The sequence below is a fragment of the Rhinolophus hipposideros genome, assembly GCF_964194185.1.
Source record: "Rhinolophus hipposideros genome assembly, contig: HAP1_SCAFFOLD_173, whole genome shotgun sequence".
NCBI classification, from domain to species: domain Eukaryota; kingdom Metazoa; phylum Chordata; class Mammalia; order Chiroptera; family Rhinolophidae; genus Rhinolophus; species Rhinolophus hipposideros.
Genome location: NW_027668831.1, coordinates 69,738 through 85,440, shown reverse-complemented (window position 1 = coordinate 85,440; position 15,703 = coordinate 69,738). Strand labels below are relative to the sequence as shown.

General features: G+C 37.7%; 1 protein-coding gene across 1 annotated transcript in view; it reads left to right on the top strand.

The window, feature by feature from the left end:
* LOC308495753 (uncharacterized protein) overlaps positions 1-15,703 on the top strand; it is a 45,304-nt gene that overhangs the window by 17,219 nt on the left and 12,382 nt on the right. Inside the window, exons 7-8 of the mRNA XM_081080727.1 lie at positions 4,513-4,546; positions 6,993-7,065. Coding sequence (XP_080936853.1) covers positions 4,513-4,546; positions 6,993-7,065 — 107 coding nt within the window. The remainder of the gene's footprint in view (positions 1-4,512; positions 4,547-6,992; positions 7,066-15,703) is intronic.

Below are 15,703 nucleotides of genomic sequence, written 5' to 3'. Positions count from 1 at the left end.
TGCAGTGAACATAGAGGTGCAGATGTCTTTTCAAATTACTGTTTTGTTTTTTGTTGGACAAATACCCAGAAGTAGAATTGCAAGATCTCATGGCAGTTCTATTTCTGATATTTTGAGGAATCTCCATACTGTTTCCCCCAGTGAATATAACAATTTACAAATCCAAAAACAGTGCAGGCTCTGTTTTTCCTTTCCTCCACTTCCTTGCCGACATTTGTTATATGGTGCCATTTTGATGGTAGCCATCTGAGAGTAATGAGGTGGTATTGCTCTGTGGTTTTGATATCTGTTTCCCTGATAAACGGTGATGTTCAGCTATGTGATTCTTTTAAATAGGAAGAAGACTGAGAGGCTGCCAGTATATCCCTTAACATTTCCAGGCTAGGGTACAGCACATGCTGGTTCCCACAGCAGTTAGGGGTAAAGCAGTCACTGTGATTAGCTTAGTATAATCATTTTTCTTTGTGGAGCTGGAGAGAGGCCATGTTCTTTGTGTATTGGGACAGTAAATATCCACACAGCATTGTGGTTCTCCAGTGAGAATGAAGATGAAGAAATGGCAAGTGGGCAGGGACTCAGCAATGGTTACTGCAGGGATCATGGGAGAGTTTTGAGCAGACTAGGAACAAGATGAGACGGCATTCGGACACTCTGGTTGTGGTATAAAGCAGGGACCAGCAAGCTTATTCTGTAAAGGGCCTGATTTTAGGCCATGTGGTCTCTGTCATACCTACTCAAATCTGCCATCATGGTGTGAAAGCAGTCGTGGGCCAACTGAATAGGCAAGACTGTGCTACAGTAAAGCTTTATTTACAAAAATTGATGGCAGGTTGGAGTTTGCTGGCCCCTCACATAGAGGATAGATTGAAGAAAAGCACATGAAAATAAGTGGCAGACAAAGGAAGCTTTTACTTCCTTGGACTAGTATCAGTCCATTGTGATATTTTTCACCCATCCATTTTGAAAGAAAAAAAAGTCAGGAAGGTTAATTTATTCAATTTAACATGTTGGTCTTTGCTGGCTAATGTCTTTCTCATTTGTTTTGCTGAAAATAAATCCTATTCATTTAGGAAGCAACAATAAGAGTCGGTGGTGTTTCATTTCTTCCCCCTGTGAAAGCCATCTGCTAAGAGCCCCTGTTTGACTAGGGCAGTGGCTGTGGAAAAATAAAGCAGAGCCTGGAGAGTGTTATGGTTAATACAATTTAGTGATGATTGAATGTAAAAAGTTAGTGGGGAGTGAGAAAACTAAGATGATTCCTAGGTTTCCAGAATGTGCACTAGCATTTCAATGGGACATGAGAAGAGTGACTAGGACATTATCAGATGGAGAGAGAAGAACAGCAGGTCAATAGGGAAGACACGTTTTTTTCCTCTGAATGTTGAGTTTCTTGGTATATCCATGGGTAACTCATCCTACATGGATATAATTTTTTGTTTCCTTTTCACATATTCTGTTAACCACTGCTTTTTCATACTAGAGCTATGTTTTTAGTTTTATAAGCAATAAAGAGGTTTAGAAAGCAAAGGAACTCTATAATCAGTGTACATTATTATACTACAAGTGATAGTTATATGTTTTTCTGTAATTATCCCAGTTACTTGATTGATTCATAACTCTTATAAAAAGGACATAAACCCTACCTAGTTGTAGAAAATTGACAGTGTGATCTCTTCATTTGCTATATAGGAACTGATAGAACATGTTGTCATTAGGATGTTTTATTTTTTATTCTGATTAAAATAGGATGGTTGCTTGTTTTACAGTATTTTCTGACATCATTTCATTTATCCTCTTTATGCCTTTATTCAAATATATCTAGCTCTACAGGAATCTGCAAAAGAAGAATAAAAAAAAAACAAATTTAATGATAGGTAATCTGCAAAATCACCTTCTGACCTTAATCATGTAGAAAGCATCAACCCAAAGAATGAAAATTTCATATAATGCCATTTATTAGAGATTCTTAACACCACCCCTAGGTTTGGTTATTCACTAGAGCACTTTACAAGACTCAGCCTATAGCTGTACTAATGCCTGTGATTTATTACAGTGAGAGCAAAATCAGCAAAGAGAAAAGGTGTATGTGACAGTGTCTGACAGGAGGGAACCAGGCGCAAGTTTCTAAGACGCATGTCCTGTGGAGTTAGCAGGATGTGCTTAATTCCCCACTGTTAAATTCTGGCACCACATGTGAAATGCTGTCTAGTGGTACCGGAGTCTCATTAGACTCAGTGCCTTCATGGAGTGCTTTCATGGCACGCCAGTCACATAGGCAGCGTCCCCCTAGCAGGTGCTAACATTCCTGATTCCCAGAAGGAAAGCGAGTGTCCAGCATGAACCACCTTGTTCGTACAAGCATTTCAGGCACGGTGAGCCACACTTAGTTAGGGAATGGTGGGAACCCTCCCCATATGCAGGTTTCCAGATACCAGCCAAGGGCCAGCCATTCAAGCAGGACTTTCAAAGGATAGCAGTCAGGCCTGCTGTATGAAATCTTTTCTGCACAGCAGTTATAGGCATGACTTAATTTTTGGTGTAGCTTAAAATTTTATTTTAATAGCAAGTAATATGGTGACGTGCCTTGGTACTGGTTTTGGTTGTATCATCCATTAAAAATTGCAGTGCTGGTTACTTTTTTGCCTTTTCGTGAGTATTTCAAAGGTATTGTACATACATTACTATGGCAATAACCATGGCAATTACAATCTTTTTGTGTGATTAATGTTTCAATATAGCTTTTGAATAAAATCAGCACAATGATTTTTGATTTACAATGAGAATCAAAGTTGTCCTGTAAGTACAGGGACGATTCCATTTTGATTCACTTGGCATCCCTATTCAGCATGCTAATGCGAGATGTTCAGTCACGTTTATCAGTGATTTTCTTGTGTAAGTATTCCAAAAATCACTTGCTTTGTTTATGGCTTTTCATATGCTTCATTCGGTTGGGTGAATAATCATATTCTGATACTGGATCTTTATATTCATTTTCAAGGTGACTGTATTTTGAAAATAGCATTAATGTGTTCATATCTGGTAATAGCAGGTTCAGTGGAAAACTTTTTTTTTTTTTAATTAGTAAGCCTTCGTTTTTAGAGCAGGTTTAGGTTCAGGGCAAAATTGAGTGGAGAGTAGAGAAAGTTCCCTCAAAACCCATGTCCCCGTCCACACAGAGCCTCCCTCACTGTTGACACCCTGCCCGCGGGTGGTACATTCACGACGACCCATGAACTGCACTGACTCAGCATGACCACTCACAGCACACACTTGACGTTAGAGTTCACTCTTGCTGTGGTCCAATCTGTGGGGTTTGACAAACGTATAATGACAGGTCTCCCCCCTTCCAGTCTCACCCAGACTAGATCCACTACTAGATACCCTCTGTGGCGTTTCCTCAGCCCTCCCTTCTCCCTAACCTCCGGAAGCCACACGTCTTTCTACTGCTTCATAGTTTTGTTTTTTTCTGAATATCATATAGTTGGAATCATACAGTGGCCATCTTTTTGACTGTTTAAAAACTTAAAACTCCAGGGTCATTGAAGGTAGTTATTCAAGATAACCTCTTTGTCTTTTTGGGGGGGGGTGTTTGTTTGTTTGCTGTTATTCATCGGCTTAGGATTTGATGACATATGACTTACAAGGTAAAAAACCATGATTTCTATACACATTTGCCACTATGGGGAGGGATGAGAAAAATGGCATCACACGCTGCTGTACAGCAATAACTCTTTGGACCTTCCTGCTCTATGAGGTGAGCCGGATAGATTCTCCAGCAATGGAGGGAAACAGTCTCAGGGGTTAGACTTGATAAAACTGGAATCGCAAAGTCTTTCATACTTATCCTGCACTGGAGAGAGGGCCAGAAAGAGTCTGTTTCCTGTGTTTTGCCGTGCTGCAAAGCAGACTGCCTTTGACTAAGCTGCTAATGACAGGGTGTTTCATCCTAAACTGAACACCCTTGACTGAAGAGCGGCACAGCGGTACTGTGTCAGAGCAAAACAAGTGGACTCTCTTCTAACTGCTCTTCATGACAGAAGTGCAGAAAAATCATGCTATTTAAATTGGACCGTGTTAGTTTATGATAGTGATTTTACTACTGATACCATTTTCGTTCACTCCGATGGGTTTGGTAAGGATTACAATCATTGTAAGTAGCACTTGACTTGTAGCTATCAAATGATTGCACATCACGTTTATTTTTCTCTCATTAGATATAAATGTATAATACATACAAACATGCATAAGTACATGCATGTACATACATATGTGTACGTATATATGTATGAATATATAAATATGAATATATATACACACATATATATAGGAGAGGAAGTAAAAGTTCTTCATGTATTAATTGCCCACCAGTTGTATCAGTAACATTCACTCTACTATAGTCTTCAGGGGTGTTCCCAAAGAAATATTTTTTCATCACTTCAGTCTGATGCTTTCAAAGTTCTGTGTTTTTCTATTGTGTATTTACAATGTATTTGAATTTTTTTCTTTTAACAGTGGATGAGTGTTCTCAATGCGACCATGCAAGCAGGTAGGATTTTATGGATTTCTAAAATTGCATGTTAACTAAGAGACTGCGGAGAGAAGCCAGTAAGCTTTAATGAGTGTTCTGCTCTGGGCTAGACCCTATACTATGTGCCTAACATTGGTTATCCCAGGTCGTCGGCACAGTAGATTTGCAAAGTAGCTGTGCCGTTCGGCCGTTTTTATTCATTAGAGGAGTATGGTTCCAGGAGGTGGATTAATTTAACCCTGATTCCATAGTTACCAAGTGGCTGACATGTGATGTGACCTTCAGCCTGCTTGGTTTCCCAAGTCCGTTCTCTTGTCCCTCAGCCTATACTGAGAAGTGCCTGGACAGGACTGGATTCAAGATTCAGGTACAAGTCAGGTGGCCTCAGAGAGTCCCGTTTAGTGATGCCTTAGTGCTGATTTAGAAGTTTCCTATCAAGCCCAGTTAGCCCAAGCTCTGTCTTAATGTACTTGACAATTGCAGCAGTCACGAGAACCTTGTTTTCACCATCAGTGTTGAGGGCAGATGTCAGTTCGCTGTGGCCACAGAACCACAGGTTGTACATAAGCAAGACCTAATCAGATAAATGTTTTCAGGGATAATGCGATGTACCCTTCTTGGGACGAATCGTTGTTCTGTAAGTGAAGATCATCTATGTATACACTGTTGTGTTAATTCAGCACAAATTGAGAGGATATTTTTCATTGATTTTTCTACTTACTGACTCCCATTACTGTGTTTCCATTTAAGCTAGTACGCTTCCCTCATTCTAGGAAGTTTTTTCTTTTTTTCTAGTCTTTCTTCCTTCTTCCATGACTTTTCTTGATTTTTTACCTTTTTCTCTGCTTTACTCGGGGTAGTTTTGTTGCTGTTATTTTTTTCCACTTCTGCCAGCTAAGTATTCTCCATTTTTATAGACAGAACCAAAAATACATAGAATTCCAGGTGTTGAAGGAATGTTATCAATTAATTATTGCAAACACCCCTAGTACTTCATGCTGCCATTAATGTTTTGGTCAAGTGGTTGATCACATGAGGAGTTTGAACTCCCAGAGATTGAAGTGACTTATTTGACTACAGTGAGTGATGAAATGAGATTAGTATAGGTTTCTAAGCCCAGTACACTTCCTTCTTTATCATCCTTTGGGTGAGTGTTTTAATTATGGAAAGGTCTAGTGAATGCAATGGAAGAGGCTAAGAATGGAATTAGCAGGGGAATCCACGTTTCAATAGGAACAACACAGGTTGGGATAGGAATAAGGCTCTTAGAGCAGAGATTAGACATCAGATGAGGGAAAAGAGATCAGAATGGTAGGGTATGACAAGGTAAAGAGAAATTACAGGAAGGAAGGACACAGGATGTTGGTAGTTGTCTAAGTAGTTTTGCTTGTTGAATTGGAGGAACCAGGAAAATTTAAGGTTTGTGTGAAAACATATTAAACCTTTGAGCCTTTGGAAACACTCTCTTTATAGCAAGTAGGAATGTGGTATCTTCCACCTGCACCCGGAATTACAGAGGGGGTCCCCTTGAGTCCAAAGGCACTGGAGATTGCTGAACTACATAGATCTATGGCCCACAGCAGGTGTCTCGTCACCTCCACCTCTTTGCCCAACGCGCTGATGTCCTTCCCATGGAGATGGAGGGTTGGGCATTACTGTGAAAACAGTAATGGAGTTGGGTAGGTGGTAACATGCCTGTGTTGGGAGTGGATGACTGAGGCTCCATTTAGCTTGTTTTCCAGGAACAGCGAAATAGAGAACTCCTACTGTGGGTCATTTGAGCCCAACCTTGTTTCAGGAGTCTATGCCTTCGTAGGCTGAAGTTTTCAAGTTTGGAGATTGCCAGCAAGCTGTGCGGACAAGTGATCTGGGAGTGGGGAGGCTAACAACGTACATATTTGTTCTTTGACTTTTGTACATGTAAGCTGCAAACATTTCATGCATTTCAGGGACCTCACTGTAGTGTTTTTGAGTGAAAACAAGGAATGGGGTAAGTTTAGTAACTGCTTTCTATGTTAAAGAAGCAAGACTGCCGTTTTTGACCCACACAGATTAATCTTTGAACCAGGGACAGACCATGGAGAAGGGTTAGTGTATCGTTCTACCTTGATTTAGGTCATTGCTTTTGTCCCAGTTCACGTTCCTATTGTCAGCTATTAATTGCGTTTTCAATTCAGCCTTCAGGACTTTTGGTGAAAACAAGGTACTCTCAGGTGTTGCCAACATGTTTGCTGTCATTCTTTGTTATGGAAACTTAGAGTGTCTCTTCATTAAATATTGCACGAGTTGGGAGTGGTGGAGGCAGCAATAGATAACTGATAGCTTTTCTAGAACATCGTCTAAATTTTAATCATATCAAGAAACTTCATTTCCTATGCAGATAGCTGAATTTTGCTCCCTTTGTGTTTGTTGTTTTTGTAAAGGAATGCACTCACTGTTTTTGTTGTGTATTTTTACCCTAAAGTCTTTCCTGGAAACCTGGCAGGAATGATTCACGGGCTATATCAGACGATGGACTCTTGGATGTTGGTACCAAGGTAAAAGGCTCCTGTGTGAAATTAACTTTTTTACTCTGAATTTAGTTTTGTGTAGCACTTGTAAAATTTAATAGTGTTCCCCCTACCATTGTTTTATGTTTGTAATGGAAAATGTGTCACTGTGAACCATTTTATAATATATCACCACTTGAGGGTTTTTTTCCTTTAAATTAAAGTTTATTGGGGTGCAATTGTTAATAAAGTGACATGGATTTCAGGTGTACAATTCTGTAATATATTATCTATATCTCACATTGTGTGGTCACCAGCCAGCCAGTTCTCTTTCCATCACCCCATTAGACCCCATTTAGCAATAGTCCTATTTCATCTTTACTTACCACCGAATACTATTCCATTATTTATATGTACCACAACTTCTTTATCCATTCATCTATCGAAGGACGTTTTGGTTGTTTCCGTTGTCTTACCCACCGTAAGTAAAGCTGCAATGAACATTGGAGCACACTTGTCTTTATGATTCAAAGTTTTCAGATTATTTGAGTAGATACCCAGGAGAGAGATTGCTGGGTCATGTGGTAATTCTATTTGTAATTTCTTGAGGAACCTCCACACTGCCTTCCATAGCGGCTGCACCAGCCAGCATTCCCCCCAACAGTGTATGAGGGTTCCTTTTTCTCCACAGCCTCTCCAACACTTGTTACTATTTGTCTTGTTGATGATAGCCATTCTGAATGGGGTGAGGTGATATCTCATTGTGGTTTTTATTTGCATTTCTCTGATGATTAGTAATGTGGAGCATTTTTTCATATGTCTATTTGCCATTTGTAAGTCCTCTTTGGAGAAATGTCTCTTCAGGTCCTCTGCCCATTTTTCAATTGGGTTGTTTGTTTTTTTGTGTGTTGAGTTGCATGAGTTCCTTGTATATTTTGGATATTAGCCCCTTATCGGAGGCACTGTTTGCAAACTTTTTCACCCATTCAGTTGGTTGTCTCTTTATTTTATCGATGGTTTCTTTTGCTGTGCAGAAGCTTTTAAGTTTCATATAGTCCCATTCATTTATTTTAGCATTTACTTCCATTGCCTTTGGAGTCATAAAATTCATAAAATGCTCTTTGAACCCAAGGTCCATAAGTTTAGTAACTATGTTTTCTTCTATGCAGTTTATTATTTCAGGTTTTATGCTTAAGTCTTTGATCCATTTTGAATTAATTTTGGTACACGGTGACAGATTTCAGCCCTGTTTCATTCTTTTGCATGTGGTTTTCCAATTCTACCAGCACCATTTATCGAAGGAGCTGTCTTTTCTCCATTGTATGCTTTTTGCTTCTTTGTCAAAAATTGTCTGTCCATATTTATGTGGGTTTATTTCTGGGATCTCAATTCTATTCCATTGGTCTATGTGTCTGTTTTTCTGCCCATACCATGTTGTTTTGATTATTATTGCCCTTTAGTACAAGCTAAAGTCAGGGAGTGTGATACCTCCAGCATTGTTCTTTTTGCTTAGGATTCCTTTGGCTGTTGATGTCTTTTGTGGTTCGATACAAATCTGATGATTTTTTTGTTCTATTTTTTAAAATGTGCTATTGGGATTTTGATGGAGATTGCATTAAATCTGTATATTGTTTTGGTAATACGGGCATTTTAACTATGTAGCTTGTTCCAATCCATGAGCATGGAATGTCTATCCATTTCTTTGTGTCTTCTTCAATTTCTTTTAAAAATGTCTTATAGTTTTCAGCGTATAAATCCTTCACATCCTTGGTTAAGTTTAATCCTAGGTGTTTTATACTTTTTCTTGCAATTGCAAAAGGAATTGTTCTTTTGCTTTCTTTTTCTGAGATTTCATTGTTAGTATATAGGAATACAATGGACTTTTGTACATTGATTTTGTAGCCGGCAACTTTACTGTATTTGTCGATTGTTTTCAATGGCTTTTTGGTGGAGTTTTAGGGTTTTCTATATATAGCATCATGTCATCTGCAAAGAGTGACAATTTAATTTCTTCATTCCCAATTTGGATGCCTTTTACTTATTTGTCTTGCCTGATTGCTCTGGCGAGGACTTCCAACACTATGCTTAAAAGCAGAGGTGATAGGGGACAGCCCTGCGGTGTTCCTGAACGTAGAGAAAAGGGCTTCAGTTTTTCATCATGAATTATGAGATTAGCTGAGGGTTTGTCATATATGCCCTTTATTATGTTCAAGTATTTTACTTCTATACCTATTTTATTAAGTGATCCAATCATAAATGGATGTTGTATCTTGTCAAATGCTTTTTCTGCATCAATTGATATAATCATATGATTTTTGTCCTTTATTTTGTTTATGGGATGAATCACATTGATGGATTTCTGAATGTTGAGCCATCCTTGTGCACCTGGGATGAATCTGCTTGGTCATGATGAATAATCTTTTTAGCATATTGTTGCATTCGATTTGTTAGCATTTTTCTTAGGATTTTTGCATCTGCATTCATCAGAGATAATAGTCTGTAGTTTTCTTTTTTTGTGTTATCCTTACCAGGTTTTGGTATCGGTAATGTTGGCCTCATAAAATGATTTAGGGAGTATTGTCTCTTCTTCAATTTTTTGGAAGAGTTTGAGTAGGACAGGTATTATATCCTCTTTGTAGATTTGGTGGAATTCACTAGTGAAGCCATCTGGTCGTGGACTTTTGCTTCTGGGAAGGTTTTGGATGACTGATTCAATTTCCTTAGTGGTGATCGATCTATTTAGATTTTCCAGTTCTTTATGATTCAGCCTAGGAAGGCTATATGTTTCCAAGGACCTGTCCATTTCTTCTAGGTTATTGAATTTGGTGGCATGTAGTCCCTCATAGTATTCCTGGATGATGCTTTGTGTTTCGGTGGCGTCCGTGATAACTTCCCTTCTCATTTCTGATTTTATTAGTCTTTTTTTATCTTACTGAGTCTACCAAGGATTTGTCAATTGTATTAATCTTTTCAAAGAACCAGCTCTTTGTCACATTAATTTTTTCTATTCTCTTTTTGTTCTCTGTTTCATTTAGTTCTGCTCTGATTTTTATTGTTTTCTTTCTGCTGCTGACATTCAGTTTCATTTGTTCTTCTTTTTCTAGCTCCATAAGATGTAAAGATGAGGTTATCTATTTGGGATTTTTCTTATTTCTTGAGATAGGCCTGTAATGATATAAATTTCCCTCTTAAAACTGCTTTCGCTGCATCCCCAAAATTTTGGTAGGATGTATTTTCATTTTCCTTTGTTTCTATGTATCTTTTTTTTCTTCTGTAAGATAGTTTTTGTTTTTTTATTTTTTTTTTGAAGCTTTTCATTGTTCCCTTTCCAGTTTACTGTTTTTTTTCTGTTTTTCACATTCTTTTATTCGTTTCCGGTGCACAAAACAATGTAATAGCTAGACATGTATCATTTATATCCCTCACACAGTCATAACCCCCTCCCCCCTCCACTGCCTCTCTGACATCTCACACAGCCATTACATTTCCACTGTCTCTATTCCTAATGCTGTACTCCGCTTCTTGTAACTATATGTAATATATATGTAATATATATATTTATATAAGATATATATATATAGTATGTATATATATATTTTTATATAAAATATGTATATGTATTATATGTACATGTAAATTGTACTTGACATTCATTATTCAGCTTCAGGTGTACAGTGCAGTGATCAGCCATCTACATCATCCCTGAGGTGGTCTCCCTAATGAGACAAGTATCCATTGGATACCCTACAAAATCTTTACGAAATTATTGATTACATTCCCCAAATTGACTCTCGTATCCCCGTGGCACTCTTGTGGTTACCAACTGTTCATTCTGATCCCGTGACTTTCCCCCTTATCCCCACCCCCTCATCTAGCAACCCTCAGTTTTTCCTCTGTGTCTTTGAGACTGTTTCTGATTAGTTCATTCATTTATTATTTTCTTTAGATTCCCCATATGAGATCATATGGTATTTGTCTTTCTCTGTCTGACTTATTTCACTTAATATAATGTTCTCTACGTCCATCCATATTGTTGCATGGTAAGATTTCATTCTTCTTCGTGGCTGTGAAATACTCCATTGTATAACTGTAACGGTTTCTTAATCCAATCGTTTACCAATGGGCATTTCGGTTGTTTCCATGTTTTGGCTATTGTGTATAGTGCTGCAATAAAGATAGGGGTGTATAAATTTTTTTGAATTAGAGTTTTGGATTTCTCCTGATAGATACCTAGGAGTGGAATTGCTGGGTCATAGGGTAGTTCCATTCTCAGATTTTTGAGATACCTCCATACTGTTTTCCATAGTGGCTGCACCAATCTGCAATCCCACCAACAGTGCATAAGCGTTCCCTTTTCTCCACATCCAGGCCAGCACTTGTTGTTTGTTGATTTGTTGATGAAAGCCATTTTGACTTGGGTGAGGTTGTATCTCATTGCGGTTTTTATTTGCATTTCTCTAATGATTAGTGAAGTTGAGCATTTTTTCATATGTCTGTTTCCCATCTGTATGTCCTTTTTAAAAAAATTACTCTCCATGTCCTCTGCACATTTTTTAATTGGGTTGTTTGTTATTTTGGAGTTGAGTTGACTGAGACATTTTATAAATATGGGATATTAACCCCTTATCAGATATATCATTGGCAAATATCTTCTCCATTCAGTAGGATCCCTTTTTGTTTTATTTTTTTTTATTTTTTTATAGTTTTATTTTATTTTATTTTATTTTTACATCCCTCACACCGTGAACCCCCCTCCCCCCATCCACCACCACCCCGACCTCACACCGAGCCATCACATTATACACATAAAATTATAGTTGGCATTCATTAATGTCCAGTCTCTGGTGTACAATGCCATGACCAGGCATCCACAGCATCCCTGAGGTGGTCTCCCAAACAGGACACATGTCCATCGGACACCCAACAAAATCCCCAAACACTATTGAATAAGTTCCCCAAAGTAATTCTCAAAAAACCCTGAGGCCATCCTGTGGTCACCAGCCGCCCCCCAATCCCTTCACCCTTCCCCCCATCCCCAACCCCCTCCCCCCTGCCCATCTAACAACTCTCGGTTTTTTGTGTCCCCAAAACTGTTTCTGATTAGTTCATACACATATTCTTTTCTTTAGATTCTGCATATAAGTGAGATCATATGGTACTTGTCTTTCTCTTTCTGACTTATTTCACTTAACATAATGTTCTCTAGATCCATCCATGTTGTTGCAAATGATAAGATTTCTTTTTTCTTTATGGCTGCGTAGTACTCCATTGTATAAATGTACCACAGCTTCTTAATCCAGTCATCGACCGATGGGCATTTCGGTTGTTTCTGTATCTTGGCTATTGTGTAAAGTGCTGCAATAAACATAGGAGTGCATACAGATTTTTGAATTGGAGCTTTGGATTTCTCCGGGTAGATGCCTAGGAGTGGGATTACTGGATCATAGGGTAGTTCTATCTTCAGATTCCTGAGATACCTCCATACTGTTTTCCATAGTGGCTGCACTAATCTGCAATCCCACCAACAGTGCACTAGCGTTCCCTTTTCTCCACATCCCCGCCCGCATTTGTTGTTTGTTGATTTATTGATGATAGCCATTTTGACTGGGGTGAGGTGGTATCTCATTGTGGTTTTTATTTGCATTTCTCTGATGATTAGTGAGGTTGAGCATTTCTTCATATGTCTTCTTGCCTTCTGTATGTCCTTTTTAGAAAAATGTCTCCTCAAGTCCTCTGCCCATTTTTTAATTGGGTTGTTTGTTTTTTTGGAGTTGAGTTGAGTAAGTTTTTTATAGATTTGTGATATTAATCCCTTATCAGATATATCATTGGCAAATATCTTTTCCCATACAGTAGGATCCCTTTTTGTTTTATTGATGGTTTCCTTTGCTGTGAAAAAACTTTTTAGTTTGATGTGATCCCACATGATTATTTTTTCTCTTACTTCTCTTGGCTGAGAGGATGTATCAGTAAAAATCTTACTCCAGGTAATGTCTATAAAGTTTCTTCCTATATTTTCTTCTAGAAATTTTATGGTTTCAGATCTTACACTTATGTCTTTAATGCATTTTGAATTTATTCTTGTATATCGTGTAAGGAAGTGGTCCAGCTTCATTCTTTTGCATGTGTCTGTCCAGGTTTCGCCAACACCATTTGTTGAATAGACTGTCTTTACCCCACCATAAATTCTTGCTTCCATTGTCATAGATTGAATGACAATATAGGCATGGATTTATTGCTGGGCTCTCTATTGTGTTCCATTGATCAATGTATCTGTTTTTATACCAGTATCGTGGTGTTTTGATTACTGTAGCCTTGTAGTATAATTTGATGTCAGGTATCGTTATACCTCCCACTTTATTCCTATTTCTCAAGATTGCCGAGGCCAACCAGGATCTTTTATGGTTCCATATAAATTTCAGGATTATACGTTCTATTCTTGTGAAAACCATCCTTGGTAATATGATAGAAATTGCGTTGAATTCGTATGTTGCCTTAGGCAGTATGGACATTTTCACTCTATTAATTCTTCTTATCCATGAGCATATTATGTGCTTCCATCTATTTGTATCCTCTTTAATTTCTTTCTTCAGTGTCTTATAATTTTCTGAGTATAGATGTTTTACTTCTTTCATTAAATTTATTCCCAGGTATTTTATAGTCTTTGAAGCAATTGTAAATGGGATTCTTTTCTTAATTTCTCCTGATACTTTATTATTGGTATATACACATGCAACTGATTTCTGAATATTAATTTTGTATCCTGCTACTTTACTAAATACATTTATCAGTTCTAATGGTTTTTTGGTGGAGTCTTTAGGGTTCTCTCTATATAGTATCATGTCATCTGCATATAATAACTATTTTACTTCCTCCTTACCAATTTGGATGCCTTTTATTTATTTTTCTCGTCTGATTGCTGTGGCTAGAAGTTCCAGCACTATGTTGAATAGAAGTGGAGAAAGTGGGAAACCTTGCCTTGTTCCTGATCTTAAGGGGACTATTTTAGCTTTTCCCCGTTGAGTGTGATGTTAGCTGTGGGTTTATCATATATGGTCTCTATTATGTTGAGATATGGTCTCTCTATTCCCATTTTCTTAAGAGTTTTTATCATAAATGGCTGCTGGATTTTGTCCAATGCTTTTTCTGCATCTAATTGATATGATCATATGATTTTTATTTTTTATTTTGTTAATGTGGTGTATCATGTTAATTGATTTGCGGATGTTGAACCACCCTTGCATACCAGGAATGAATCCCCCTTGATCATAGTGTATGATTTTTTTAATGTATTGCATAATTGTGTTCAGTAATATTTTGTTGAGGGTTTTTGCATCTATGTTCTTTAGAGATACAGGCCTATAGTTTTTTGTTTGTTTGTGTGTTTTTTGTAGTGTCTTTGTCTGATTTGGGGATCAGAGTGATAGTGGCCTCGTAAAAAGGTTTTGGGAGCCTTCCCTCCTTCTGAATTTTTTGGAATAGCTTGAGGAGAATAGGTGATAATTCTTTTTTGAATGTTTTGTAAAATTCACCTGTAAAGCCATCTGGTCCAGCACTTTTGTTTGTTGGGAACTTGTTGATTACTGATTCAACTTCCCTGGTGGTAATCAGTCTATTCAGGTTTTCCGTTTCTTCTTGAGTTAGCCTTGGAAGGATGTATGCTTCTAGAAAATTTTCCATTTCTTCCAGATTGTCTAATTTGTTGGCATATAGATGCTGATAGTAATTTCTTAAATATTTTTGTATTTCTGTGGTGTCTGTTGTCACTTCTCCTCTTTCATTTCTGATTTTATTAATTTGGGTCCTCTCTCTCTCTCTTTTTGATAAGTCTGGCTAAAGGTTTGTTGACTTTGTTTATTTTGTCTAAAAAACAACTCTTGGATTCATTGATGTTTTTTATTGTTTTTCTGGTTTCTATTTCATTTATTTCCGCTCTGACCTTTATTATGTCCCTCTTTGTACTCCCTTTGCGGTTATTTTGCTGTTCTTTGTCCTGATCCCTTAAGTGTGAAAATAAACTGTTGATTAGTGATTTTTTTGTTTCTTTAGGTAGGCCTGCAATGCTGTGAATTTCCCTCCTAGGACTGTTTTCGCTGCATCCCATAGATTTGGTTTGTCATGGTTTGATTTTCATTTGTCTCGAGACATGTTTTGATTTCTTCCTTGATCTCATTGTTGATCCATTCGTTATTTAGTAACATGTTATTCAGGCTCCATGAATTTGTCTGTCTTCCAGTTTTTTTCCTGTAGTTGATTTCTGATTTTATAGCGCTGTGGTCAGAGAAGACAATTGGTATGATTTCAATTTTCTTACATTAATCAAGACTTGTTTTCTGGCCTAACACGTGGTGTACCTTGGAAAATGTCCCGTGTGTGCTTGAGAAGAACGTGTATTCTGCAGCTTTGGGGTGAAATTCTCTGAAAATGTTGATTAAATACAAATGGTCCAATGTGTCATTTAAGGCCATTGTTTCCATATTGATTTTCTGTCTGGAATACCTGTCCCTTGTCAGAGGTGTGTTGAAGTCCCCTACTATGATAATATTACTGTTGAGTTCTGTCACTATGTCAGTAAATATCTGTTTTATATATTTAGGTGCTCCTATGTTGGGTGCATAGATGTTTACTAGGGTTATGTACTCTTGTCGGACCAATTCCTTTATTATGTATAGTGCCCATCTTTGTC